The sequence below is a fragment of the Protomyctophum bolini genome, assembly GCF_963924005.1.
Source record: "Protomyctophum bolini genome assembly, chromosome: 5".
NCBI classification, from domain to species: Eukaryota; Metazoa; Chordata; class Actinopteri; order Myctophiformes; family Myctophidae; genus Protomyctophum; species Protomyctophum bolini.
In genome coordinates, this window is record NC_137866.1 from 2,902,068 (window position 1) to 2,929,510 (window position 27,443).

The 27,443-nt window shown below is 43.2% G+C and overlaps 3 protein-coding genes across 3 annotated transcripts; 1 reads left to right on the forward strand and 2 right to left on the reverse strand.

Moving 5' to 3' along the window:
• Positions 1-886: 886 nt before the first annotated feature.
• taf13 (TATA-box binding protein associated factor 13) lies at positions 887-4,020 on the forward strand. Its single transcript, XM_080763220.1, has 2 exons — positions 887-951; positions 2,935-4,020. Exon 2 carries the CDS (start codon positions 2,945-2,947, stop codon positions 3,317-3,319), a length of 375 nt encoding a protein of 124 aa, XP_080619346.1. The 5' UTR covers positions 887-951; positions 2,935-2,944; the 3' UTR covers positions 3,320-4,020.
• Positions 4,021-6,026: 2,006 nt separating this feature from the next.
• tnnc2.2 (troponin C2, fast skeletal type, tandem duplicate 2) lies at positions 6,027-9,151 on the reverse strand. Its single transcript, XM_080763219.1, has 6 exons — positions 9,042-9,151; positions 8,001-8,052; positions 7,724-7,867; positions 7,404-7,518; positions 7,115-7,251; positions 6,027-6,950 (listed from the first exon to the last, which is right to left on the reverse strand). The coding sequence occupies exons 1-6, from the start codon at positions 9,042-9,044 to the stop codon at positions 6,919-6,921; spliced, it is 483 nt and encodes a 160-aa protein (XP_080619345.1). The 5' UTR covers positions 9,045-9,151; the 3' UTR covers positions 6,027-6,918.
• Positions 9,152-12,821: 3,670 nt separating this feature from the next.
• LOC308315300 (troponin C, skeletal muscle-like) lies at positions 12,822-27,342 on the reverse strand. The gene is made up of 6 exons (XM_080763218.1): positions 27,187-27,342; positions 24,604-24,658; positions 21,607-21,750; positions 21,186-21,300; positions 19,826-19,962; positions 12,822-13,607 (listed from the first exon to the last, which is right to left on the reverse strand). The coding sequence occupies exons 1-6, from the start codon at positions 27,187-27,189 to the stop codon at positions 13,570-13,572; spliced, it is 492 nt and encodes a 163-aa protein (XP_080619344.1). The 5' UTR covers positions 27,190-27,342; the 3' UTR covers positions 12,822-13,569.
• Between the last annotated feature and the right edge of the window lie 101 nt (positions 27,343-27,443).

Consider the following 27,443-nt stretch of genomic DNA (forward strand, 5'->3'; position numbering starts at 1 on the left):
AATTTATGTACACACAATAACTGTTTTTTGTATCCGCTCCAGAGCGGATCTGCAATCTGCAAAGTGAAATGTGCCAAATGATCCCACGTACACTACCAATGATCTCGCGATATTTGGAAATTATTATTATGGGTGCTTTTTTTGTACTTGTTGTACATACTGTAACTGTACACTCCGGTGTCTATGGATTATCATGTCACTAAAATAAAATAAATAATTACTTCCACTAAAAAGTCACGTGTCAAAAGTGTGAAATAACTTTCATATGGTCATTATTTGCTGCAGAAAGATGCGCTACTGGAGAAACCGTAAGAAACAACAGTATAATAATTATCCACTAGGGGGCGTGATTTCCATTTTGCTTTCCTGCGATATGAACAGTGCAGGAAACAAGAGAAGATGTGAAATATCTGAATGATATTATGATTAATCATTATATGATTCAGTGATCCTGATATTACAGTTGTTCTATTATATGTAATTAAGTGTTATTTCTGTATTTGCCTAATAATAATAATAATAATAACAATAAAAACTTTTCATGACATGAAATGCAGCTCAAAGTGCTTTACAGAGCACTGGAGAGAAAAAATAAAATAAAATCATGGCATAAAACATTAAAATAATAGCAGTAATGCAATACAGTGAGGAGTCGGTCATGAAAAACACGGAATTTAAAAGATCAATTAAAAGCAAGAGTGTTTAAGTAGGTCTTGAGCTGTGATAATAATAATACTAATAGTGTAATACATTATAGTGAACAAAGTAATATCTAGGGAATCATGCGACACACTCCAGTACAGTAGGTGGCGCTATCACAAAAAACGATTGAAACCCGCCAAAAAACATAAAGAATAAGAAAATACGGCAAAACGGAAACGGAAGTGGGTCGCAAGGCTGAAAGAAAGCGTTGTTGTTTAGTTCCAGACTGAGAACCTTTCGCTTATAAAGGTAAAGTTAACTACTGTGTTTTATACTGTATTTGGAGTGTTTGTTTTTGTACTATTAATGCACATAAAAGTGCATTAACATACTATTAATTACGACATTAATTCCGACTGTAAAGCGGGTAAAGAGATGGACTCTGTGTTTAATGTGTACATGTGTTTGGTCTCGCAAAAACGCTCGACCGCAGCGCCAACTCTCTTATTGCAGAGCACACGCATCATTCCCTCCATATGTTTTATAATTTATATGAATACAACTTGGGTTATTTGATAATAATGGAAGTCCATTTCGATGGATTGAGTCAGTGAGTCCAAACAAAGGGCGTAAGGGACCCCCCCATTGGAAACACGCCACAGCACAGCAGGCTTTCTTTGGATAAATCCGTTTAGCAGACAGTGTATTATTCTACTGTATTTACTATATTTCAACATCTTCTCTTCTTTCCGGCACTGTTCATATAAATCATATCGCAGGAAAGAAACTGGAAATGAGTGCTGTGCTTGTTGTAGCCTTGTACATGCAAACTGCTTATAACGTATTCATTCAGTCAATGATTTCGGACCTGGCTGTGAGTCCTCCCGAGGCTAACCGAAACCGTGCCCAAATTTGGACTCAGCCATACGTCAATATAACGTCATAGAAACCTCATAGATGACTGATGTCACATTTTTTAATCATGGGTGTGTGTGTAAAGCAAAGGTACTACTATGTTTACCCAGGGTAACTGGACTAAGGAAAGGAAAGGTACTATGTTTACCCAGGGTAACTGGACTAAGGAAAGGAAAGGTACTATGTTTACCCAGGGTAACTGGACTAAGGAAAGGAAAGGTACTATGTTTACCCAGGCTAACTGGACTAAGGAAAGGAAAGGTACTATGTTTACCCAGGCTAACTGGACTAAGGAAAGGAAAGGTACTATGTTTACCCAGGGTAACTGGACTAAGGAAAGGAAAGGTACTATGTTTACCCAGGGTAACTGGACTAAAGGTACTATGTTTACCCAGGGTAACTGGACTAAGGAAAGGAAAGGTACTATGTTTTCCCAGGGTAACTGGACTAAAAGGTACTATGTTTACCCAGGGTAACTGGACTAAGCTCAAGAACTTGTTTACAGCCAGGCCCTGCTCATAGAACATTTCATGGTAGAGGTTCAATGCCTTGCTCAAAGGGCACTTCAGCGGTGGTAATTTTAACGTGCCGGTCCGGGGATACGATCCAACTGATATTCGATTTTTCTCATACGACAACCGTGAAAAACTGTAAAGAAATCACAAACAAACACAATGAAATGTAAACAAACAATTAAATGATACAATGGCAATCAAACTTTTACAGACAAACAAAACAACTGGGAACGTACCGTATGCGCCTTCTGCACAGATTATTTAGGAGTTCAGTTCTTTCATATTATTTTCTTGTCTTTGTCATGTCCGACTCTCTGACATGAGAGAGCTCCTCTCTGCAGCTCTGCTCTGTTTGTTCTGATCTGACATGCCCAAGACCCAACAGGTGCTTTAAATGAGGTGATTAGAGGAGGTGAGCCCAATTCAACCTGCCCAGGAACCTGACAGACCACCAAAACAGAGCACAGTAGATGGCACTATATCACCATGCATTTATATGTACCCAAATAAACCTACATAATGTTCACATATACATTTTCAGAAGATAAGCAATAAAATAGAAATAGAAAAGTACAAAATACCCATTGCTGGGACAGCTACACGAACTATAGCGACCTTCCGATATCAAGACCGCTCCGCAAACCGTTCGGCCATACCGCTGCCCCATATATAGGTATATATATTTTATATGTTCTAATGATTCTGACCTGTGACTTCCCGAGGCTAACTGAAACCGTGCCCAAATTTGGACTCACAGTCAACACGTCATAGAAACCTCATAGATGACTGACGTCACATGTGTGTATATATAATATATATATATAATATAATAAGTTCTACGTATGTAAATTCTCCCAAAAAGACGACACAAAATGGCCGAGGAGGAAGACGAGGCTGGCTACGAGGAGGAGCTGGACGACGGTGGCGGCCTGGACGCGTCGGGCCACGGCAAGAGGAAGAGGCTCTTTTCCAAGGAGCTGCGCTGCATGATGTACGGCTTCGGGGACGACCAGAACCCCTACACGGAGTCCGTGGACATCCTGGAGGACCTGGTGATCGAGTTCGTCACCGAGATGACCCACAAGGCCATGTCCATCGGCCGGCAGGGCCGCGTGCAGGTGGAGGACATCGTCTTCCTCATCCGCAAGGACCCGCGGAAGTTCGCCCGCGTGAAGGACCTGCTGACCATGAACGAGGAGCTGAAGAGGGCGAGGAAGGCCTTCGACGAGGCCAACTATGGCTCTTGATTTGAAAGACACCCAAAAGACAACCGTTTTTTTATTTTTTTGTTTTCTTGGTTTTTTTATGATACAACACACACACACACACACACACACACACACACACACACACACACACACACGTCACACAGTAGTAATATTTTGTGTTAACCCATTCTGACCTGAGATCAGATTCTAAAAATGTCTTCTACATCCTGACAGTTTACCATTCTGTCCTGAGATCAGATTCTAAAAATGTCTTCTACATCCTGACAGTTTACCATTCTGACCTGAGATCAGATTCTAAAAATGTTCTTCTACATCCTGACAGTTTTCTGAAAAAGCTATGTTTCTATGTCAGTATGGTTCTTCGGTCTTTCATAAATAGCAGACCTACGAGCTTGTAGATCTGCTATTTTTGAATAGCTAAAGCATAACACAATGCTAACACCAAAAGGGGTCAATTTGACAGATCTTAATCCATTTTAACCCATTTAGACCAGAGGACGATTCTACAAATGCCGTGTAAATCCTGACAGTTTTCTGAAAAACCCAATGTTTCTATGTCAAGGACCCCCCCAAAAATATACGTAATGTGCCACCGACCCCCCCCCCCCCATCTGAGAAGATGTTGTTCCAGGGACCTCCCCAGAAGCAAAGATTTGAGTTTAAAACGCTCTGAATTCTGAAAGTATATATTCAAAGATCTGTTAAGACGATTAAAAGAAAATAGCAGATCTACAAGCTCGTAGCGCAGCACTCGGTGCCGCGCTACGAGCTTGTAGATCTGCTATTTAACCCATTCTGACCGGGAACCCGTTTTGGTGTTAGCATCATGTCATGCTTTAGCTATTGAAAAATAGCAGATCTACAAGCTCATAGCGCGCCACCGAGTGGCGCGCTACGAGCTTGTAGGTCTGCTATTTTTGAAAAATCGAAGAACGACTGACATTTTTTAGAATCTGATCTCAGGTCAGAATGGGTTCATCAGACCAGTGTGTGTCCAGTGGAAACCTCGTATGAATCTGATCTCAGGTCAGAATGGGTTAAGTATAACATAATGCGTAAAACACCAAAAGGGGTTCCCGCTCAGAATCGGTTAAGATGGATAAATTAATCATTAATTCATGTACCAGGGCTTCTTTTTTTGTTGTTGCTGTTCACGTGTTTTCAATGAGGAGAAATTAATTTCATTTTAGCCTGTTTGTTTAAATTCTAACGGCTTCAAAGACCCAATTGTTTTGTCACATCCAGCCCATCCTATAGAAATGTTAATATTTGTAAGTATAGGTAGCTCTTATTTGCTTTATGCATTATGAATCCTTTGATATGATATGGTGACACACCACCATATATTATGTGTCCGTAATTGGAATAAAGAAACGTAGACCTTGGTTAGTGTGTTTCAGTATGATCAGCGGGAGTTACCCCCATGGGTGTAATGTGCTTCTTCTGTAGCTTGTGATGTTGTTCATTTTATACAATATAGAATTAACGATTCTATATTGGATAGTCCATTTAGGACTGAGGTCGATTCTAAAAAAAACAAACGTCTTCTAAATCCTGACGTGTTTTCTAAAAAAAAAACTTCAAATATTTATAATTTATTATTGCTAAAAGTGTCATCATACATCATGTCTTTCCGGACGATCACGATTTCCATCCTCACCTTTGTGTTACGCAATGTTTGTGTTTACTGTTTACACAATAAGCAAATAATTCGCCCGTGGACCCCCATTAGAAAAGACGTGCCAGGACCCCTCCCATTAGAGAAGATTTTTACAGCTCTAGCATTGATTCTCAACCCGTTTTATCAAACTGAGGGTCCCTCAGTTTGACATGCATATTAGTCTACGGACCCCCATTTAGTGGCATTTCTATCTCTGGGACCCCGATTTATATTGTCAAATCAATGTTACTTTAACTCTTGAGAGTGTACAAATGCAGGTCCATTTGGTTCCATTTGTACAGTTACGGACCCATAAGGGTCCATTTGGTTCCTATAACTATCATTTAGCTGGGGACCCCCTGGAACTCTCAAGCACCTCTGGGGGTCCCTGGACCCAACTTTGGGAACCCCTGGGTTAAACCACCATCCACCATGTTACTAAATCAGTATTGGTGTCATACCTTACCATGTATCCCCAGGCCTCTCTCTAGCATTTTAACAGTACTTATTTTATTTTAAATCTAGACATAATTGAGGATTCAGAGATTGTATATGCTGTTCTCGACACACCCTGTAACAACATGCATGGTTCATGGCTCGGTGCCAATGATCGTCCCGTCATGAGAATCTGATGGTGATATTAATATTAACCCATTTAGGCTGATGTCGAAATGTAAAAGATGTCTTCTAAATAATGACAGTTTTCTGAAAAACCTGTTTCTATATCGGTATAATATCAATGTTTCATGTCAAGGACATGAAATATATTTGGCCAACGACCCCCATCTGAAAATATGTGTTGTTTCAGGAACCTCTCTGAGGCAAAGATTTGAGTTCAAAACGTTCACTCTGAAAGAATATACATTTCAAAGATTTCATAAATGGCAGATCTACAAGCTCGTAGCGTGGCACTCTGTGCCACTCTATGAGCTTGTAGATCTATTTCTCAATAGCTAAAGTGTAACATAATACCAAAAGGGGTTCCCGCCCAGTATGGGTTAAAATACACTCGTACGTTGTCAAAACAAAGACAAAGATTATTGTGGGTCAAACAAAATGAAAAAATAAGAAACAAACATTTTATTGATTATTCCTCTAAACAAAAAAAATCTGAATACAGACCATAAATATGTCAGACCAACTACACAAAGTCATGTGTTTTATTATTAATTTATTTATCTTGCTCAATCAAATTTACTTTGTTTTTGTATACAGTTAAATGGTTTGTATGTATACTTATTTCAGTATTCATTGGTCTACGCAGCGGATAACAAGGCTGCAAGTCTTATCTTCTAGACTACATCTAGAGTAGAGGTTTAGCGGCGGTGTTTATGAGTAGGGGTCACCTATGCCAATGCGCCACAGTGGTGTGTGTGTCTGTGTGTGTGTTTGTGCAGTGAATTTCCTCATCCCAGTCTCGCTGTCCTGTCACAGGGGGGAACAGTTTCAGGGCAGTGTCGGTGAGCCGTATACTGTGCACGCTGACAGGAGCAAGCTGGAGAAAAGTTAAGGCCAGCTCAGAGTAATCTATAGTAGGAGAGTGGGCGACACTATAGCGTTGACTCCCATTCTAACTCACAATGGGATAGTTCCAAATGTTTGGAACTATAGCCCCATACATAGCAGCACCCCGCTTTGGGGCGAGATCAAAGCGTCTCTTACTAGATTACCCCGGGCCGGCTATATAGACCCCTATACCAGGTTGCCCTGTAGCTGTCTGCTGGGGACAGAGGCACAGTGGACCAGGTGAGGAGGAGGAGGAGGAGGAAGGAGGAAGGTAGGGGAGCGTTTGTTTGGGGCGTCAGGTGTACGGTGGACAGGAGGGATAGGGTGGGAGGACGAGGTGCCCTAGCTGTCTGTTGGGGACTGAACCAGTAGGGGGCAGTGTTTGCTTGGTTGGGGCGTCGGGTCGACAGAGGGATAGGGGGAGGAGGAATGTCCATGAGTCTCTGTGTTTTTACTGCACGTTTTCCATCATCTTGAGGAATTCTGGACAGATAAACAACAAGAGGGAACAGGGTATAAATACTGAGTTGTGGCAATAAGAAAAAATGTGTATTTTGTTTTCATGTTGCATGGTGACTGAGCACATTCATCATCGTTATAATATGAAGTGAACACAGGTGGTGAGGTCGGAGGAGAGCCTGGCCTACCGTCAAAGTCCAGCATGCCGTCAGAGTTCTTGTCTCCGTCCCTCAGCAGCTCGTCGATCTCGTCCTCTGTGATGGCCTCCCCGGTGCTGCGGATGATCTGGGCGAACTCCTCTCTGTCAATCATGCCGTCTCCGTTCCTGCGTTCAGTAACAACAACACCCAGGGTTAAACAAAAGAGGAAGAAGAAAGGATTTGTCTAAAACCTAAATAACACCCAAGGAAAGCAAGGAAAGCGTTAAATATGAGTAAATGAAACTGATTTCCGCACGAAGAATGACGTCACACGTACTTGTCGAACACACGGAAGCATTCGGCCAAATCCTCTTCAGACTTGCCGGCCTGGTCCTCCTTTAGGAGCCTGACCATCATGACCAAGAACTCCTCGAAGTCGATGGAACCGCTGCCTGAGGTCCGAAACAAAACAATCATTCATTGTCCAACATGTTCTGTTCGCACGCAGCAGGTAAAGAAAACAAACGCAGCCTGCGGCCTGATGCGTAAATTGCGTAATTGCGCACCAGTTTTCAATAGACAATAGATGAAAAAATATCGAAAATATCTTTTTTTTTAATAATTTGATGACAATCTATCTATCCAGGTGGTGCTCACCGTCCTCATCGACCTCCTCGATGATCTCGTCCAGCTCCTCTCTTGACGGGGTCTGGCCCAACATCTTCATCACGGTGCCCAACTCGGCTGTGCTGATGTCTCCGCCGCCGTCAGTGTCGAACATGTCGAAGGCAGCCTTGAACTCTGGAGAAACGGATCGAAATTTCCGTATGATGATGATGAATATCAGGGCATTGTGATCGTGGTGGAAAATGTACACTGTATGTAATGTAAGTATGGACCAGTTTACAAGGCTTTTCTAGGCCTTTAGACTCACCGGCGAGCATCTCCTCGCTCAGGTAGGAGCGGGCCTCTTGTTGTGAGTCAGTCTGTAAAAACAGGACATTGTTGTTGGCACTTCATTGTCAAGAAGATGGGCCCATTTTACGCACACCTAGGCCTACGCTATTATTCCCGTCAAAACCCTTAATTGTCTTTTTTTGGGGTATTGTATTATTGATAGCCTTACATTGCACGTGCCATAATTAGTGGCAAAACACAATTAGCCTATACTAAACAATTGATGTTGTCACTTATTTAGTGACTGTCACTGATCATTATCTTAGCCATGTTGTTAATATAGGCAGCCTTGCAGCATGGATTCGATTATTTTCTTTGTAATATATTCAATCATTTCCTGGAGGCTATAGTGGTCAACATATTATATTGACCACTGTATAGCATCTGTTCTAACTTAGGCCTACTTGTAGAGGCTATGGTGAAAATTAGCCCTGGCTATTTCAGGCTCAACACGTTAGGCTCTCTGTATAAGGCAACGGGGATATGCAATCCCGTGGAATTTGTCGCGTCAGCAGAATCCGCACCCTGGAGCCGCATCTTGCCACCTGATGCCCCCCATGGGGCACTAAATTAGTCCCCACTCAGCACTGAGTATTAATTAACTTCGTTTAGACAAGGATTAACTTTGAGCTCTGTAGGCCTACACTAAAGAATAGAACAACCACTGAACGTAGGCTGTTATTTTGCCAAGGCTCTTAATTACCACAATCATGAAAGATAAATTAAACTGTTTTAAACTAGGCTAAAGTTGATAGTGTCACCAACCAATAGCAAATGTTATAGCTTTGTATACATTCACGATAATCGTTCAAGGGACAAAACATGCACCATCAGGCAAGGTTATACATTTATCATTTGAATTTCTCATGCATTTATTATTATATAATATATATATTTAAAAAAAACATGAAACTACAAGTTGTAGGCTATAAATACATAAATGTTAACTTGAGTGTTTGGTTGATCATATAGCATGCTTAGAGAAATATTTTTTCCACAATTGTTTAGGATATCTTACCATGTTTGCGGATTAGTTTTTTCCCCCCAAATATCCACAGAAAAAAAAAGAGTCGTTCAATCCGTGTGAACCCCGACAGAGTGACTAGACGCCAAGTGAGATTTCACACACACTTTAAACGGTGCGTCCTAAGCCCCGCCCCCCCCGTGGCGTCACAGCTAGGCCTCCAGAATTAGAACCCTGAACTTTTAGGGGTTCTGGCTGCCAACTGAGAGGGCCAATCACAATGTGGCGTGGCGTGGACATGTCTGTTCATGTCAGTGACATCAAAAAAGTATAGTAAAAGTAGTAAAAAAAAAACTATACTTTTAGGAGAAAGTATATGTTTATGTTAGGAGTTTAGGAGTTTATAGGAGAAAACAAATGTCTTCTAAATCATGACAGTTTAGTGAAAAAACCCTCATGTGTCTATGTCAGTGGTACGTGCTCAAACTATTTCATGTCAAGGAAACCCAAAAAATATTTGTATTTGGCCGCCGACCCTCATCTCAAAATATGTTGTTCTATAGGGACCCCCCCAGAAGCAACGATTTGAGTTAAAAATATTTGCGCTGAAAGAATATATATTCCAAATTTGCGGCACATTTTCACGATTGAAAAAAGAAAATAGCAGACCTACAAGCTCGTAGCACGGCACTCGGTGCCGCGCTATGAGCTTGTAGATCTGCTATTTTTTCAATAGCTAAAGTATAACATAATGCTTAAAACACCAAGAGGGGTTTCCGGTCCAGTAAATGTAAAAAGGTATCCATAATAAGAGGCCTCCACAGAATGGGTCGGGCAGTACAGCACAGCACAGCACAGCACAGCACAGTACAGTACAGTACAGTACAGTACAGTACAGTACAGTACAGTACAGTACAGTTGATTGAGCATATCTCACAGAATGGGTCGGGCACAGTGCAGTTGATTGAGCATATCTCACAGAATGGGTCGGGCAGTACAGTACAGTACAGTACAGTACAGTACAGTACAGTACAGTACAGTACAGTACAGTACAGTACAGTACAGTACAGTACAGTACAGTACAGTACAGTACAGTACAGTACAGTACAGTTGATTGAGCATATCTCACATGAGAATGGGTCGGGCACAGTACAGTTGATTGAGCATATCTCAGTGTAAACGTCTCATATTATGACGCTATAGATGCTATACTTTCATTTGAGAGCATGATTATAATGCTTTGTTAAAGTCATTATGATGTCATTTCCAGGTGCGTCCGTGGGGGTGTTGCTGGAATGTGCCAGGTAAAAATAAACCAGCGACGTGCACACATAGACATCAAAGGGGGCTACAGTACAGACCCCACCTGCCCCTTTTTACCCCGTCTGTAAAACAACTGCCCTCTCCCAGACCACGAATGTATAGCGTTTACTGTATACATGGTGGAAGAAATGCAATAAATGCCACTCCTCTCCTTTCCATGCCATGCCAGAAGGAAGGAAGGCAGCATTCAGGAGAATTGCTTTTTTTTCCTCCTGAACTTGAACGCAGCATTTTTAGCGTTGAACAAATTTCTTTATAAATCCATGTCGTTATACACTCCAGTAGATAAAGAGTGATGGGTTGCGCCCCGATAATAGCAGATCTACAAGCTCTCAACACGTCGCAGCTGCATGCGTGACACGTTGAGAGCTTGTATAGATCAGCTATTTTCGCTATTTTTTTTTGTCCCTGAAACAAATGGGGTTCCTGCAGTCCTTTATTTGAGTATGATGAGAAATGCTCACGAGATTTGTCTCATACATGGTGGTCGTCTTCACATTTTGTTTGACTGAAATCGTAATCTACTCTTAACCCATTCTGAACGGGAACCCATTTTGGTTTTAGCATCATGTTATGCTGTAGCTATTGAAAAATAGCAGATCTACAAGCTCATAGCGCGCCACCGAGTGGCGCGCTACGAGCTTGTAGATCTGCTATTTTTTGAAAAATCGAAGAACGACTGACATTTTTATAGAATCTGATCTCAGGTCAGAATGGGTTATAATCAGACCAGCGTGTGTCCTAGTGGAAACCTCGTATGAATCTGATCTCAGGTCAGAATGGGTTAATACACTTTATTCATTTTAAAGCGTATAAATCGTAGCATATTGTGCATGCAGGCCTCAAAGATATAAGAGCAGAGATGGGGGGGGGGGGGGGGGGGGGCTCATAAAGTGGGGTTATGGTTTGTGTGATGATGCCAGAGTTTCACTCTGGCCACGGTGAAACCAAAAACCCGGTAGAAACATTCTGTAGGCCCGGGCCTGCCTGGAGGGAGGACCTCCTGGTCGTGTCGTATAGCCCTGAATAGCAGCCCTGATCCTGGGGCTGAGTGGGGACAGCAGAGACCATGAGAGCCCATCCGGGCCGCCCGGGGGGCAATTTGGCTGCTCTCACACCCACTGCCCACCTCCTGAAATCACACATCACAGATAAACACAACCTGATGCTCCTTGTATGGAGGGGGCTTCCTGCAGGGGTGTGTGTGTGTGTGTGTGAGTGTGTGTGTGTGTGGGGGGGGGGGGGGGGGGGGGGGGAGAGAGAGAGAGAGAGAGAGAGAGAGAGAGAGAGAGAGAGAAGGGATACAGACGGAGAAGAGGAAGGATGGGCGATATGGTTTTTAAGGAGAGAGAGGGAGGAGAGGGGGGCGTTGGGAGAGGCTATATTATACTCAACAGACAGGCTGCAGTTGGGAGGGGGTCTGTTGTAGGCTATATTATACTCAACAGTCAGGCTGCAGTTTGCAGATGGAAGAATCTTTTTTCCCAGGATGCTCCTCTGACTTCCACATCTCCTATTGAGCGTTTATATGCTGTTGTGCCAGGTGGCCGTATAACCTGTTCACTTTGTTCTGTTCTCAGGCCTGTGCCTGTGAGCCACCGCTGGGGGAAAGAGGACTCCCTCCTCTCTGTGGGGGTGTTGCTAGCGCTGCGTTTCTAAGTTGGGAGACAGACAGCTTCCTGAAGACTGCCATCAGCTGCTTGACCAAAGTGGAGAGGACCCAACGGCCGGCCCGGGGGATGAAAAGCTCAATTCAACTTTTCTCTCATGATCATTCCTCGAGACATCTCAGATTACATTTCCTGAGGTGTCGCCGAAGACAGACAGACGTGACATGGGGGAATCTCTACGCAGACAGAAACAGAAGCATTTCAAAGTCATGCGTTTTAAGGCTCTTAGTTATAGGTGTTGTTCGTATAGAGATGGGAGTGGAACGTACTGCCCTTGAATGAACGTGTGTTCTTGTGTATGTTTTTCTGTGAACGTGTGTGTGTGTGTGTGTGTGTGTGTGTGTGTGTGTGTGTGTGTGTGTGTGTGTGTGTGTGTGTGTGTGTGTGTGTGTGTGTGTGTGTGTGTGTGTTTGTGTGGGAGGAGTAAATGCAATTAGAAGTATGTTGTGAGGAATATTCAAGAACATGACTGTGTGTGTGTGTGTGTGTGTGTGTGTGTGTGTGTGTGTGTGTGTGTGCGCGCGCGTGCACGTGTGTTTGCATGTCTATGTCTGTGTGTGGTCAAATGTGCACATTGTCAGTAGTATTAGCAAATCCAACCAGGTCATATCCTGATATTAGGGCAATGCAAGTGAAATAACAGCAAATAATGTCAAACACACACACACACACACACACACACACACACACACACACACACACACACACACACACACACGATAAGGTCTGGAAAAAGCAACCCAACCCAAACAGAAATAATAAAATAATAAAGATTAGACAGCAGGTATAGGTATAGCTATAAGCATGGGAACCAGTTTGGAATGATGAACAGAGAAGAGGAAACAGAGGAGAGTTTGGTTTATTAAGAAAGCACAAACAAAACAAAAAAGTACTGTGGACAAGAAGATGGCTGAGAGCTTTGAGGAACAGCTAGGGGACTACCATCAGTCAGTCAGTCAGTCAGTCAGTCAGGGAGAGAGACTACAGTCAGTCAGTCAGTCAATCAGTCAGTCAGGGAGGGAGAGAGAGAGAGACTACAGTCAGTCAGTCAGGGAGAGAGAGAGAGAGGGCCGGGGAGTGGTTGGTGGGTGGGTGGGGGTCTCGGGGGGTGTAGCATTTCTCTCTTTGAGCAGCAGCAGGTGCCAATAAGAGACAGCTGAGGGCCCGACGCGAGGAGACAGCCAGCCAGAGGAAAGGGTCTTCGTCTTAAAAGGTTTAAACGGATATTTTTAGACTGCCCACACTATATTACACCCCCGTGTGCCGGGTGGCATGAGACATGAGAAGGGAGGGGGGGGGGGGGGGGGGGGGGGGGGTGTCAGAGGAGGAGGAGGGGGAGGGGGGGAGGTCTTCTACTGTAACGGGGAGAGTTCTAATTGTCTTGTCTTTACAGCCACGTGTTTATAATCTCGCTGGGTCTTTAGTGTGGATTCATTTTGTCGTTTTTGACAAGTATAGGACTCGTGTCTTCAAAGGAGTTGATCTTATTAGTCGAGATTTATGTTGGAGATTATAGTTTGTGTGTTCTGTCCAAGCAGTTAGGATCTGTAGTTACACATTGGACACTATAAGGCAGGTTGATCTAGATTCTAGTTACATTGGACGCACTCCATCATCTTCACAAAGTCTGAATGGGAGAGAGAGAGAGAGAGGGAGAAAGAAAAGAGTGTCAATCCAGCCAAGCAACCATCAAATAAACCATGAATGAATGAATGAACAAACGGATGGACGGACAGATGAATGAATGAATGAATGAACAAACGGATGGACGGACAGATGAATGAATGAATGAATGAACAAACGGATGGACGGACAGATGAATGAATGAATGAATGCCCAACCAGTGGGGCAAGCCAACATATTGTTTAAGGAAAGCTGAAAGATAAATGATGATACTTTTCCTCATCATAATTATAATAATAATAATAATAATAATAATTGCCCAAATGGAGGAAATAGAATAGGGGGCTCCATCTTGCACTATATCCCTAAACGTATTTGCCATTTCTTACTATTTTGAAAAACCTTTTAAAAATAGTTCAACTATAGCCGATCTACATATAGAGACATTGTGAGCTTGTAGATCGGCTATTTGTACTATTTTAAAAGGTTTTTCAAGATAGTAAGAAAAAATAGCAAATTAGTTTATGGATAAGGGTTAAGGGGTGGCGCAAGATATAGCCATATAATTATGCTGATTGTTGTTCTATTTCTTTAACTTATATAGCATCTGCTTATACATCTCATAACATAACATACAGATAACATGTGCCCATGTTAGAAATAGGGTGAATTGAAATTATTAATGAAGTTAATATTGTGTTTTTGTGTTGTGTTTTCATAAATATTCGTTGAATAAGTATAGCCTTACTTAGCCTATAACTAATGATGAAATGATTGGTCAAACTGTTTTAATTCTTCTTTGACTAAATATAACATAATGACAGTTTATCTCACTGCAACATTGCAGGCTATATGGACGGTAAAACCAAGTTCCATGAAGCCTTTTACGTTCACCTATAGCAGGGGGTTTCAACGCAAGGCCCACTATTTGAGCCACGGACCACCATTTGATGAGATGTAGCCCAAGCAAGATCTTAGAATATTTTGTAGTCGTTGGATATAAGATTCTGTCCTCATGTACGCCGTATTGATGTTGGTACCATTAGGAGAGACAACATGGTGTTGGTACCATTAGGAGAGGATAACAGGCAAACGTTAGCCTGGTTCCAGCCCCTGAATCGCTAGCCACATTAAAAAATTATGATCAGGCGATTTATTTCAATAATGGAGTGAAACGAAATGAAAATTCAGGTGTCAGGCTAGCAAACGTTGATCAAAATGACAATTCTTCTAATTGTGTGTAGAGTTCCTGTAAATTAACTGATGCAGATGTTTAACAATAATTTAACTTCTTACGCTCTCAAGAGTTAAAGATCTATATAATAAGGGTCCATTTGGTTACTAACTATCCGTTTAGCTTGGGGACCACCACCTGGAGACCCCCCTCAAGGACCCCTGGGGGTCCTCGACCCCCTCAAGGACCCCTGGGGGTCCTCGACCCCCTCAAGGACCCCTGGGGGTCCTCGACCCCCTCAAGGACCCCTGGGGGTCCTCGACCCCCTCAAGGACCCCTGGGGGTCCTCGACCCCCTCAAGGACCCCTGGGGGTCCTCGACCCCCTCAAGGACCCCTGGGGGTCCTCGACCCCCTCAAGGACCCCTGGGGGTCCTTGAGGGGGTCCTCGACCCCCTCAAGGACCCCTGGGGGTCCTCGACCCCCTCAAGGACCCCTGGTGGTCCGCGGACCACTGGTTGAAATCCACTGACCTACACACTCGTTTTCAGAATAACAGCTGTCTGTGTTTGTTTTTCTAAGCATCCATTCTTAGACTATTTCAGCTCTCTGCTATTTTCATCCATTCTTAGACTATTTCAGCTCTCTGCTATTTTCATCCCCGGGTTCCCATGTCACAGAAAGCATATTATGAGCACGGGGAAGGTTTAGATGTTTGTGCATATTTGCAGGTATAACCATGCAGTATGTTTGGGTCTATATATATATATATATACACACCGTATTGTACCCAATATGAGACGACTCTGATTTTAAGATGACACCTATTTCATTTGTCAAGACTCATTTGTAGAAACAGATCATTGAATGTCAAATAGTCTATAGTCCCCGATTATAATACGACCCTGTTTTTTTAGGATAATTCCATTGGAAAACAAAATAGTCTTTAGGCTATATTCAGGCCAATAGGGGTATGTGATAAGATCTAAAATGGAAGCACGCACATCACAAAAAAGAGTTGACGGGTGCTGAACAAAAAAAAAATACATACAGAAAGAAGGTAGGATTTTCGCACACCGCTCTTAAGCTCCCAGTAGTATTTTATTAGGGGTACAGTATGTGTCTCTAGTAATTACAGGTTTGTGGGTGATTTATGTATTTAATGAGTCAATTTGGCTGTCTACTAGAGAACAGATGACTCATCCTCTCAAAGTCCATGCTGGAGGTGAACTGCACTTTATTGTGAAATGGTATAAATATGAGCTGCTGCTACTACACACTAAAGCATTCATTTTTGGGACAAAAAACACACAGAGATGAAGGTGGAAAGGTGAAACACTGACGTTTTGTAACTTTTATTATTATTATTATTATTATTATTATTATTATTATTATTATTATTATTATTATTATGTGTGGGAGGATCAGTAAAAGCATTTATAAATGTATTGTGAGGTATGTTCAAGAGCAGGACAGAGTGTATGTCACCTAATCTCAGCATTGTGTGTGTGTGTGTGTGTGTGTGTGTGTGTGTGTGTGTGTGTGTGTGTGTGTGTGCGTGTGAGCCTGTGCTGTGCTGTGTGTGTGTGTGTGTGTGTGTGTGTGTGTGTGTGTGTGTGTGTGTGTGTGTGTGTGTGTGTGTGTGTGTGTGTGTACACACTGTACTGTCCTGCTCTTGAACATAGCTCACAGCACCCTCTTGTGGAGCCAAGCTGTAAAACCCCACTGCGTTTTAAAAACGCCATTGACAATGAAGGGAAATATTGTCTCTCAGTCATTACGTACTGTATTGTTTTAATGGCATTTAATGTTTGTTTTACATCACCATTACATCACCTAATCAACATGAGTTAGACTATATTAGTGCCCCTCACTTCACACGGGTGTGATTTATTTTAATACTATATAGATGTATTTTGGTCAGCTACTTGTTCACATGGTTATTTACTCTAGATAGAATAGATACACACGCTTGATCACAAATGCTAAGAATGATTTGTGACTTAAATATATTTGTGACTAAATGGCGCCCCCCACTGGTTGCCTTGGAAAATGGCACCATGGTTCCCTTTAATTAAGCCACAGGCCCACAGCTGTGTGTGGATGGAAAGACGCCAGTAGTAGAGAATAGAGATACAGATTTCAACAGTAACAGCGCAGTTTGAATTGAAAGAAAGAAAGAAATACTTCATTATTTGTTTATTTGAACCCTGCGCTCGTCTGTTTTTGTCTTTGAGACCGGCTTTATTTAGTATTTAGTCTGGAGCCCGTTCTTGTTTTGTTTCCCCCCGTTTTTATTTTGAAACCTTTACACTCACTCACACACACACACACACACACACACACATGAACACAAACTCCTGCCACAAATCAACCTTGCAGTCATCTCATCGTCAATCAGCATCGACAACAACAAGTGAGTAAACAACAATTAAGACGCACAAGTCCCAAGTGTGAGCGTGTTGAACAAACGTATAGGCCTACTGTAACTCTGGTGAAATGAGAAAGAAAGGCATATTGGCCCTACAGTGATATTGGTGTTGTTTAGACAGACGGAAGGTTTTGTGTTGATACTTTAGCTTTAGCACTGTGTTGTTGTCTTTGCACTCTATTTACGTCACCGTTCAGCCTGCTGTGTGTTGACTATAGTGTCCATCCATGGCATCTTGACTTGCACCTTGTAATCGCTCTGTCTGGATATATAATTGCTAATAGAGAGTATGCACATGCATGATTATCCCATCAGCTCACGCCCCCCCCCCTCATCTAGACTGAGTGGCAGAACATTGAGCAGTGTAGGAGCCATGAATTGGATTCTTGTAATATTTTGGTCAATGAAATGAATGGGCTGTCACTGCCACTGGTGTTAATGTGATTGATTCATGGGCATAGGGGCGGACCTGGTTCACTCAAGAAGGTGGCCTGTTCACCTGGCTGACACACAGTGAGAGAGAGGGGGTGTGTGGGACGCCATACTTTTTGTTGACCGCTTTATTTTTATTTATGTTGATCGCTGTGATTACTTGGATTTATGTTTTGAGCACCTTTTTTTGAGTCATTCATATTACTTTAATAAACCCTTAAACGCATTGTTTTGGATCCAGCGAATTTCTTTTGTATGTGAAGCAGAGCGCGTCTGACAACATGGCCCATCCCATCGCCTCTCAGCGACAGTTTCTCATGTAGTCGCTTTACAAGCAGCATGGAGTGTTGTAGCCCTAGAACGGCTCTTGTTGTTACATACAGTATAATACAGTATTTCACATGCATGAGCCATAGATCACCCTCCTTGATTTCTGGTAGAACTTTTAAGATGTGCGGCCTAAATGTGATGAATGCTCCGTTTGTACATTAAATAATTCCAAAGACGTGGAGAGAAATATTGGTCCTCTAGTTTTATATCCATGTGAAAGTTCTGGCACAAAACGTGTATTTAGTCAATTACCTCCACTTTTTCACGAGATGCACACGGAGAAAGATGTCCGTGTGCATCTCGTGAAAAAGTGGAGATAATTCACTAAATACGCGTTTTGTGCCAGAACTTTCACATGGATATAAAACTAGAGGACCATATTTCACTCCACGTCTTTGGAATTATTTAATGGGTGAGTACAAACGGAGCATTCATCACATTTAGGCCGCCGGTTTTAAGCCCGAACAGGATTTCAGTGAGACGTATCTATGCCTAATATGATACTTGATGAAAATGTACGAAGTATAATTAAATGATCACAGGCATTCTAGGTCTAGGAGTGTTGGAGTTTGGGAGCGCTCGTTGGAAATCACTCAACCGTCCGACCGTACCACCCGTTTCTAAATGTCACACATAATGCAGGAGGCAGCGAGATGTTGTGTTATTGAAAACAAGCACTTCCAAACTCTGACACTTAGAAAAATTAAATAAATCAAATGCAGGGCATTTCTTCTTGACAGAAGGTATAGCTCATATAACGTTTCTATGGTGGATTTTCATGAAACAAAAACTTTGCAGGTAGAAAGAGGATAATTCAAGCTTTTCGTACACAGCTGCAATGTTGATGAGTTTAACATTGTTTAATGCAATGTTCTGTTAGGATGTCAAGGCCAGAAAAAAGTAGCTTTTTGCCACTCAGTGGGCGTTCCTGCATAACTTCCAGGTACGATGATGTCATGTCCATACCCTCTATCACTATGGTTCTGTTCTGACCCATCCGGGGGCCTCGTGGAGGTGGTCCAAATCACTATGGTTCTGTTCTGACCCACCCGGGGGCCTTGTTGTCAGCCATGTTCTGTTTGGACGAGGTGGTCCAAATCACTATGGTTCTGTTCTGACCCACCCGGGGGCCTCGTGGAGGTGGTCCAAATCACTATGGTTCTGTCCTGACCCACCCGGGGGCCTTGGTGTCAGCCATGTTCTGTTTGGACGAGGTGGTCCAAATCACTATGGTTCTGTTCTGATTCTGACCCACCCGGGGGCCTCGTGGAGGTGGTCCAAATCACTATGGTTCTGTCCTGACCCACCCGGGGGCCTCGTGGAGGTGGTCCAAATCACTATGGTTCTGATTCTGACCCACCTGGGGGCCTCGGGGTCAGCCATGTTCTGTTTGGATGAGGTGGTGGTCCAAATTTTTAAACATGCTGAATTTTTGGGTCATTTACATTTTCAAAAATAGTGACGATTTTTCTAGATATTTTCTCTATTCCATGTATGAGGGCTTAAGTGGTTAACATGTACGCGCGTGCGTGTCTGCGTGTGCGTGTGTATGCGCGCGTGCGTGTGTATGCGTGTGCGTGTGTATGCGCGCGTGCGTGTGTATGCGCGCGTGCGTGTGTCTGCGTGTGCGCGTGTATGCGCGCGTGCGTGTATGCATGTTTGTTGATAAATGCTTTTTTTGTTAATTGCTTAATGTAAATCGCTCTGGATTAAGAGCGTCTGCTAAATGCCTAAATTGTAAACTGTGCGCAAGCACGTGGGTTTTCCTCTCATGTCAGTGGGTCATTGTTGTTCTATATAAATGCATGCGTGGTAAATTGGGCGGGGGGGGGGGGATGGAGAGCTGAATCATCTCACCGTCAAAGTCAATCTTCCCGTCTTTGTTTGCGTCGGAGTCAGCCATCATCTCGTCCACCTCTTCCTCCGTCAGCCCCTCACCGGTGAGGCGGATGATCTCTCCGAACTCCTCGCGGTCGATGAAGCCATCTCCGTTCCTGGCACACAAAAACATCGACTGATTGATTTGAAGTATTTATTAACCCATTCCGACCTGAGATCAGATTCATACGAGGTTTCCACTGGGACACACACTGGTCTGATTATAACCCATTCTGACCTGAGATCAGATTCTAAAAATGTCAGTCGTTCTTCGATTTTTCAAAAATAGCAGACCTACAAGCTCGTAGCGCGCCACTCGGTGGCGCGCTATGAGCTTGTAGATCTGCTATTTTTCAATAGCTAAAGCACGACATGATGCTAAACACCAAAATGGTTTCCCGTTCAGAATGGGTTAACAGTTTGCAGAATTACAGTACATTTCTGTCAATACAACTCAATATACAAAGACTGTTAACTGTGAGTGGACGACCCAATAAAGCATTACGCTTGTTCAATTCATCAAGACATTTAGAGACGTACAAATAGACACTTCTATATAGGCAAAGAACAGAACAGGAATTCATCATAAAGGAGGTAAAGAGGGAAAAGAAACGGTGTCAAGTTGCATCACTCACAGAGACATCACAACATATCAATTTAAAACCCCTCTCAGACTCAAGAACAGCAACATTATTTTGCTTGCTATGACAAATCTGTCCACCAGAGGGTGCTGAAAATATACATCATCACATTATCAACTGATAACTGATATGTATTATCAGCACCCTATGATGTGTTATCAATCAGCACCCTCTGGTGGACAAATGAGAGGCAATCACCTCTAGTTCTGAACATTACAGAAGCAGTCAACATGTAATAATGATTTCATACCTGGTGGCCTCCTGCATAATGTAGTCAAATAAACACGAGATGGTTAGATTATACATTCACTCATAGATATATACAAACACCTCCTGACCTGCACACATACAGTACTATACAAAAACAAACACACACATTAGTCTAGCCTACATAGACACGCATGCACAATTGAGGACACACACACACGCACACCGCTCACCCATACACACACGCATGCACACGCACGCAAGCACTGACACACACGCACACACATGCAAGCATCGACACGCGCATTTACACACACATGCACACACACACACACACACACACACACACACACACACACACGCGCATGCACGCACGCACACACTGAGAGTCTTGCCATTTTCACACAGAAGTCCAGTGAATGTCTTTCACTGTAACTAAATGGTGGACCATGTGGATAACGGAACAGTAATTCCGTAGTTGTCGTAGTTACTTGTCAAAGATGCGGAAGCACTCAGAGAGCTCCTCCTCAGGCTTGCCGGCCTGGTCCTCCTTCAGCAGCTCCACCATCATGACCAGGAACTCCTCGAAGTCGATGGTACCGCTGCCTGACCAATGAGAACAGAGAAACACAGTCAATGGTACCGCTGCCTGACCAATGAGAACAGAGAAACACAGTCGATGGTACCGCTGCCTGACCAATGAGAACAGAGAAACACAGTCGATGGTACCGCTGCCTGACCAATGAGAACAGAGAAAACACTCTGTCTTCAACCTTCAACACTCTTGGGGGCACAAAATGCCATACTGTACCCCGTTTTGCTTTCTATGTAAATTCCACATTCATAAACGTTCATAGAGAATATGGTCGTTTCACTCTATTCTAGGGTGAACGTTAAAAGACAAGATCTCACCGTCTTCATCCACCTCTTCAATGATGGCGTCCAGCTCCTCTCTGGACGGGTTCTGGCCCAGCATCTTCATCACCGTGCCCAGCTCCTTGGTGCTGATGTCTCCGCCGCCATCCGTGTCAAACATGTCGAAGGCAGCCTTGAATTCTGAAGAGATCAAATACATTGGTTGGCCCCTAGGGTAGGTACCCTCACATGTTCTCCCCGTGTCCCCTAGGGTAGGTATACCCTCACAAAAAACATGCCGTAATCCTGGTCTCTTAAACTGCCTCCCACTGGCCAGCCGGGGCGCCTGATGGAGGGGAAAGGAACTGGTTGGAATAACATGTTCCTTCCACGCGCTACGACGTCCAACCAGGGAAACTCCCCCCTGTCAGGTGTAAAGGAGAGACTTGGACACTCAGGCATGAAGGAAGCATGAGTTCAAGTCCGTTGCTCTCCCCTTGTCCCCCATATATGGGGACTAGGTTGGTCTCCCCTTGTCCCCCATATATGGGGACTAGGTTGGTCTCCCCTTGTCCCCCATATATGGGGACTAGGTTGGTGGAGGGTGTGTAGAGCCCAGGATCACATTAGATCAGGGGTGTCGAACTCAACTTGGGGTGAGGGCCGCATTGGTCAAAAGGTCACTTGATGGGGGCCACAACCAGTTGCGGAGAGAGATAGTCACTTACTCACTTGTTGTAACTTGTAGGGATGCCACAAAGTGACCATCAGCCAAATCGAATAGTCGACAGCTCTGCCGATTAATAATCGATTAATTGAACCCACCCCCCATATTAATCAATATCAGATAAAACGTATAAGATTTTATATTATGCACATGCCATGGTCACATAACCATTATGTTGAGTGCATGCTTTGAGGGTTACAGTTATATAATCAGTTTTGATGAGTAAACCTTTGTGGAGATCTTCTCAGTTCTCATTGTATGCTAGTTACTGCCATTCAGGATGGAAAATGAAATCCATTTGGATTTGGGGAGAAGTAGTTTCATAAGGGGCTGGTATGAAGTACTTGATATAAAGAGAACATGTTCAGTTCACTAGTCTACACTCTACTCTACACCTGCCTTCATTTCATCTGATTGTCTGTCTGGCAGGCACTTAACAAGCAATCGTTAACTGTGTCTGTTAGAGAGAGGGGCAGAGAAGAGTGGCTTTGCTCAACTTGATTTATACTTATATTCTCCACTCTGATGAAGGTACATGTTCCATATATCAAGCAGCATTACTTATTAGTATATTTTGGCTATTAAAAAAAAAAAAAAAACATAAAAAAAAAAAAAAAAACATTTGTTTTTGCTTGAGGCAGGCGGGCCGCAGAAGATGACGTCGCGGGCCGCATGATGATTGACACAGGGGTGAAAAATGGGTTACAAAATCGTGGGATGAAATAAAAATATAAAAAAACCAAATGCATGTTCCCCAGTGGGAGGACAGGACGGCATAATCACGTTAGCACATTATGTAACGTACTTAACTTGACGGATCAACTACAATACTAACTAAACTTATCAGCAAACTTGATCAATCATTTTCCACATTAATCCGTGAAGTAGCAGGATGCCACGGAACAGCGTTGATTTCGTCGACTAAAACTAAGACGTAAAATGTTTGCCGACTACCTTTTTTTTTCCACTGACAAAAACTAAATTGAAACTAAATGAAAACTAAGCTATGATGACTAAAACTATAAAGACTATTGTCAATTCTATCAACAAATAAAAACTAGACTAAAATGTTAGGAATGGACTAGTGGACAAAAGATCCAGTATTTACTCTACATCATTTTACACTTGGTTGCATGCTGAAATTAGCCGATCTACAAGCTCACAATCAAGCTGTGTGCTTGTAGATGTGTAGATTTTGTCTACAAGTGTAAAATCAGTCATTACGACGACATCAAGGCCCCGCCAAAATACATTTCAGTCGACTAAATCAACTGTAGATTTAGTCGACTGAAACTAGACTAAACACTAAAACATTCTCGGTGACTAAAATGTGACTAAAACTAAATGAAAACTATATTCAAGAGACTAATGACTAAAACTAAGTGCTGTCAAAAACAACACTGCCACAGAAACCAGGGAATTAGATTATAGGCCTGCGTGTGTTTTAATCAGCTGTGGAGTGAGAGTATAGCAGGACTCAAACACTGACCTGTAATCATGTGTTTTAATCAGCTGTGGAGTGAGAGTGTAGCAGGACTCAAACACTGACCTGTAATCATGTGTTTTAATCAGCTGTGGAGTGAGAGTGTAGCAGGACTCAGACACTGACCTGTAATCATGTGTTTTAATCAGCTGTGGAGTGAGAGTGTAGCAGGACTCAAACACTGACCTGTAATCATGTGTTTTAATCAGCTGTGGAGTGAGAGTGTAGCAGGACTCAAACACTGACCTGTAAGCATGTGTTTTAATCAGCTGTGGAGTGAGAGTGTAGCAGGACTCAAACACTGACCTGTAATCATGTGTTTTAATCAGCTGTGGAGTGAGAGTGTAGCAGGACTCAAACACTGACCTGTAATCATGTGTTTTAATCAGCTGTGGAGTGAGAGTGTAGCAGGACTCAAACACTGACCTGTAATCATGTGTTTTAATCAGCTGTGGAGTGAGAGTGTAGCAGGACTCAAACACTGACCTGTAATCATGTGTTTTAATCAGCTGTGGAGTGAGAGTGTGGCAGGACTCAAACACTGACCTGTAATCATGTGTTTTAATCAGCTGTGGAGTGAGAGTGTAGCAGGACTCAAACACTGACCTGTAATCATGTGTTTTAATCAGCTGTGGAGTGAGAGTATAGCAGGACTCAAACACTGACCTGTAATCATGTGTTTTAATCAGCTGTGGAGTGAGAGTGTAGCAGGACTCAAACACTGACCTGTAATCATGTGTTTTAATCAGCTGTGGAGTGAGTATAGCAGGACTCAAACACTGACCTGTAATCATGTGTTTTAATCAGCTGTGGAGTGAGAGTGTAGCAGGACTCAAACACTGACCTGTAATCATCTCCTCGCTCAGGAAGGAGCGAGCATCACTTTGGGCGTCGGTGGGCTGAAGGGAGATGAAGAACAGAATTAAAGGTGGGCTGAAGGGAGATGAAGAACAGACTTAAAGGTGGGCTGAATTGACAAAGTTACATAGCGTAGTATGACTTAAAAAACTATAAAATGTGTGGTTAAAAACCTCCTTGGCCTACTGGCAGCCTGCAAAAGAAATGTGGCGCTGGTCGCCGCACAGTTGGTTTAGCCCTATGGGTTTAGTCCTATGGTTTAGTCCCAAAATGGGTTAAGGCAACCAGCCGGTTCCACGCGCTGCACAAGGTGCCCTTTTTTCACTTGAGCACCTGCTCCTCTAAATGTCTGTGCACGCCACTGCAAACGAGACATGACGCCACCAAGGGAGTCGTCTCTGAAATGCACTCATTAAGGCTGGGACGTAGAGGAGGGTCGTGCGTCAGTCGTTAGTGCACGTCTAATAATCCCCCCCTGACAGCTGAGTGCACGTGTCAATGCCACGCAGGCCTTAACTCATTCTGACCTGAGATCAGATTCTAAAAAATGTCTTCTACATCCTGACAGTTTTCCATTCTGACCTGAGATCAGATTCTAAAAATGTCTTCTACATCCTGACAGTTTTATGAAAAAGCCATGTTTCTCTATGTCAGTCGTTCTTCGATTTTTCAAAAATAGCACTCGGTGGCGCGCTACGAGCTTGTAGATCTGCTATTTTTCAATAGCTAAAGCATAACATAATGCTAACACCAAAAGGGGTTCCCGCCCCAAAATGGGTTAAAATGGGAAAGACAATTCCGATGAAGAATGTCAGTGTTATTGTTCTTACAACCCGACACTGCAACATAATTATAGATCAGTGGTTCCCAAACCTTTTTCATGTCAAGGACCCCCAAATTGACACTAATTAGCCCGCGGACCCCCATTTGAAGAGATATGCCATGAGGGACCCCCATAAGAGAAGATTTGTATGGTTCTCTAGCAGTGATTCTCAACCCGTTTAATTTCAAGGACCCCCCAGTTTGACATGCATGATATTAGTCTACAGACAGACCCCCATTTAATGGCATTTCTTCTATCTCTGAGACTCCAAATTATATTGTAAAATCAATGTTAATTTAACTCTTGAGAATGTCCATGTGTACACTCTCAGAGTGACAGACCCATAAGGGTCCATTTGGTTCCAAACTATCATTTAGCTGGGGACCTGGAACTCCCTTAAGGACCCCTGAGCACAAACACACACAGCTTTTTACTACCATTATAGTATAGTTTACACATTAGTGGTGGAATCACACAATTTAACATTAAACCAGATCATGTCAGACAATAGAACTGATGTTATGATAATTATATACATATTACATTCTGTAAACCAGGTATTCCTAACGTTCATCCTACTCAACTTTGTCTATTCTAAATCATTGAAAACCTTTATATTCCATTCTCATCGCCTTCCTCCTCAACAAAGCGTATTGTCTGTCTGGACGCTGTTTGAACTCAAACCCGACAAGCTACGCTATTTGCAGGCTCAACTTTAAAGGCTATTTTTACGGTGACAGTCCCAGGGGGGGGATTTGAGAGGGATTTGTGTAAAGGTGATTGTCCTCAGTTACGTTTAGGACACACAGGCAATGTCCTCTCAGTTTACACACGGCTTGTATCGATGATACAGTAAGTTCAACACATCTATCTAGTCCAGTGAATTTAGGCTTGGATGTAAAGAGCTGGAATCCACAATACGAGAGAGAAGATGTTTAACGCAACAAATGGCTTCGACGACTATCCGCTGTACGGTACTTTATAACAACTTTACTACCAACCAGGAGAACTTCAATCAAGTATTTTTAGTCCTCCTATCTACAATAACATTCCATGCAAGAAATGATTTCCAAATGTAACACCTATTCAGGAAATCCAGTACTGCACCCCGGCTGTGTTGAACAGCTGGATTAGCTTGACGTGCGTGTGCCTGTGTGTGTGCCTGTATGTATGTATGTGTGTGTGTGTGTGCGTGCGTGTGTGTGGTGTGTACAGATGCAAGCGAGCGACATTCACTGAGAATGCATCTATGTGTGAACTCGGGGGTCCATTTTCAGGGCAACTAAAATCCCAATCTTCTGACGTTTGACATGTTCCCCATGTCCATAAAAAAGAAAGAATAAAAGTGCCTCCCCCCTGGGCAGCCGGGGCGCCTGATGGAGGGGAAAGGAACTGGTTGGAATAACGTGTTCCTCCCACGCGCTATACGTCCAACCAGGGAAACTCCCCCCTGTCAGGTGTAAAGGAGCAACTTGGACACTCGGGTATGAAGGAAGCATGAGTTCAAGTCCGTTGCTCTCCCCTTGTCCCCCATATATGGGGACTAGGTTGGCGGAGGGTGTGTAGAGCCCAGGATCACATTAGATGATTGACACAGGGGTGAAAAATGGGTTACAAAATCGTGGGATAAAAAATATATTGAAAAAAAAAAAAGAGAATAAAATCCTCAAAACGTTTCCTCAAAATCAAGCTTCCTCTTCCTCCTCCAAGCGTCCCCTCTCCTCCTCCTCCTCCTCCGGTCCTTACCATGATGGCTGTCTTGTCTTGGTCTCACAACAACAACAACAGACACCAGAGAGACGACAACGGGATAGTGTTCTTCTCGGAAGAGAGAAAGGACGTCTGTTTTACGGTGCACGTCGGACGGTGTGACACGCAGCACTGTGGCCGTCGCCTCCTTCCATATTTATCATGTGTACCCGTTGCATCCTCAACCACACCTTTACGGATACAATGATCAGGATTGGGCGAGAGAGACTTCCCCCGGCCTGCTCGGGACGACA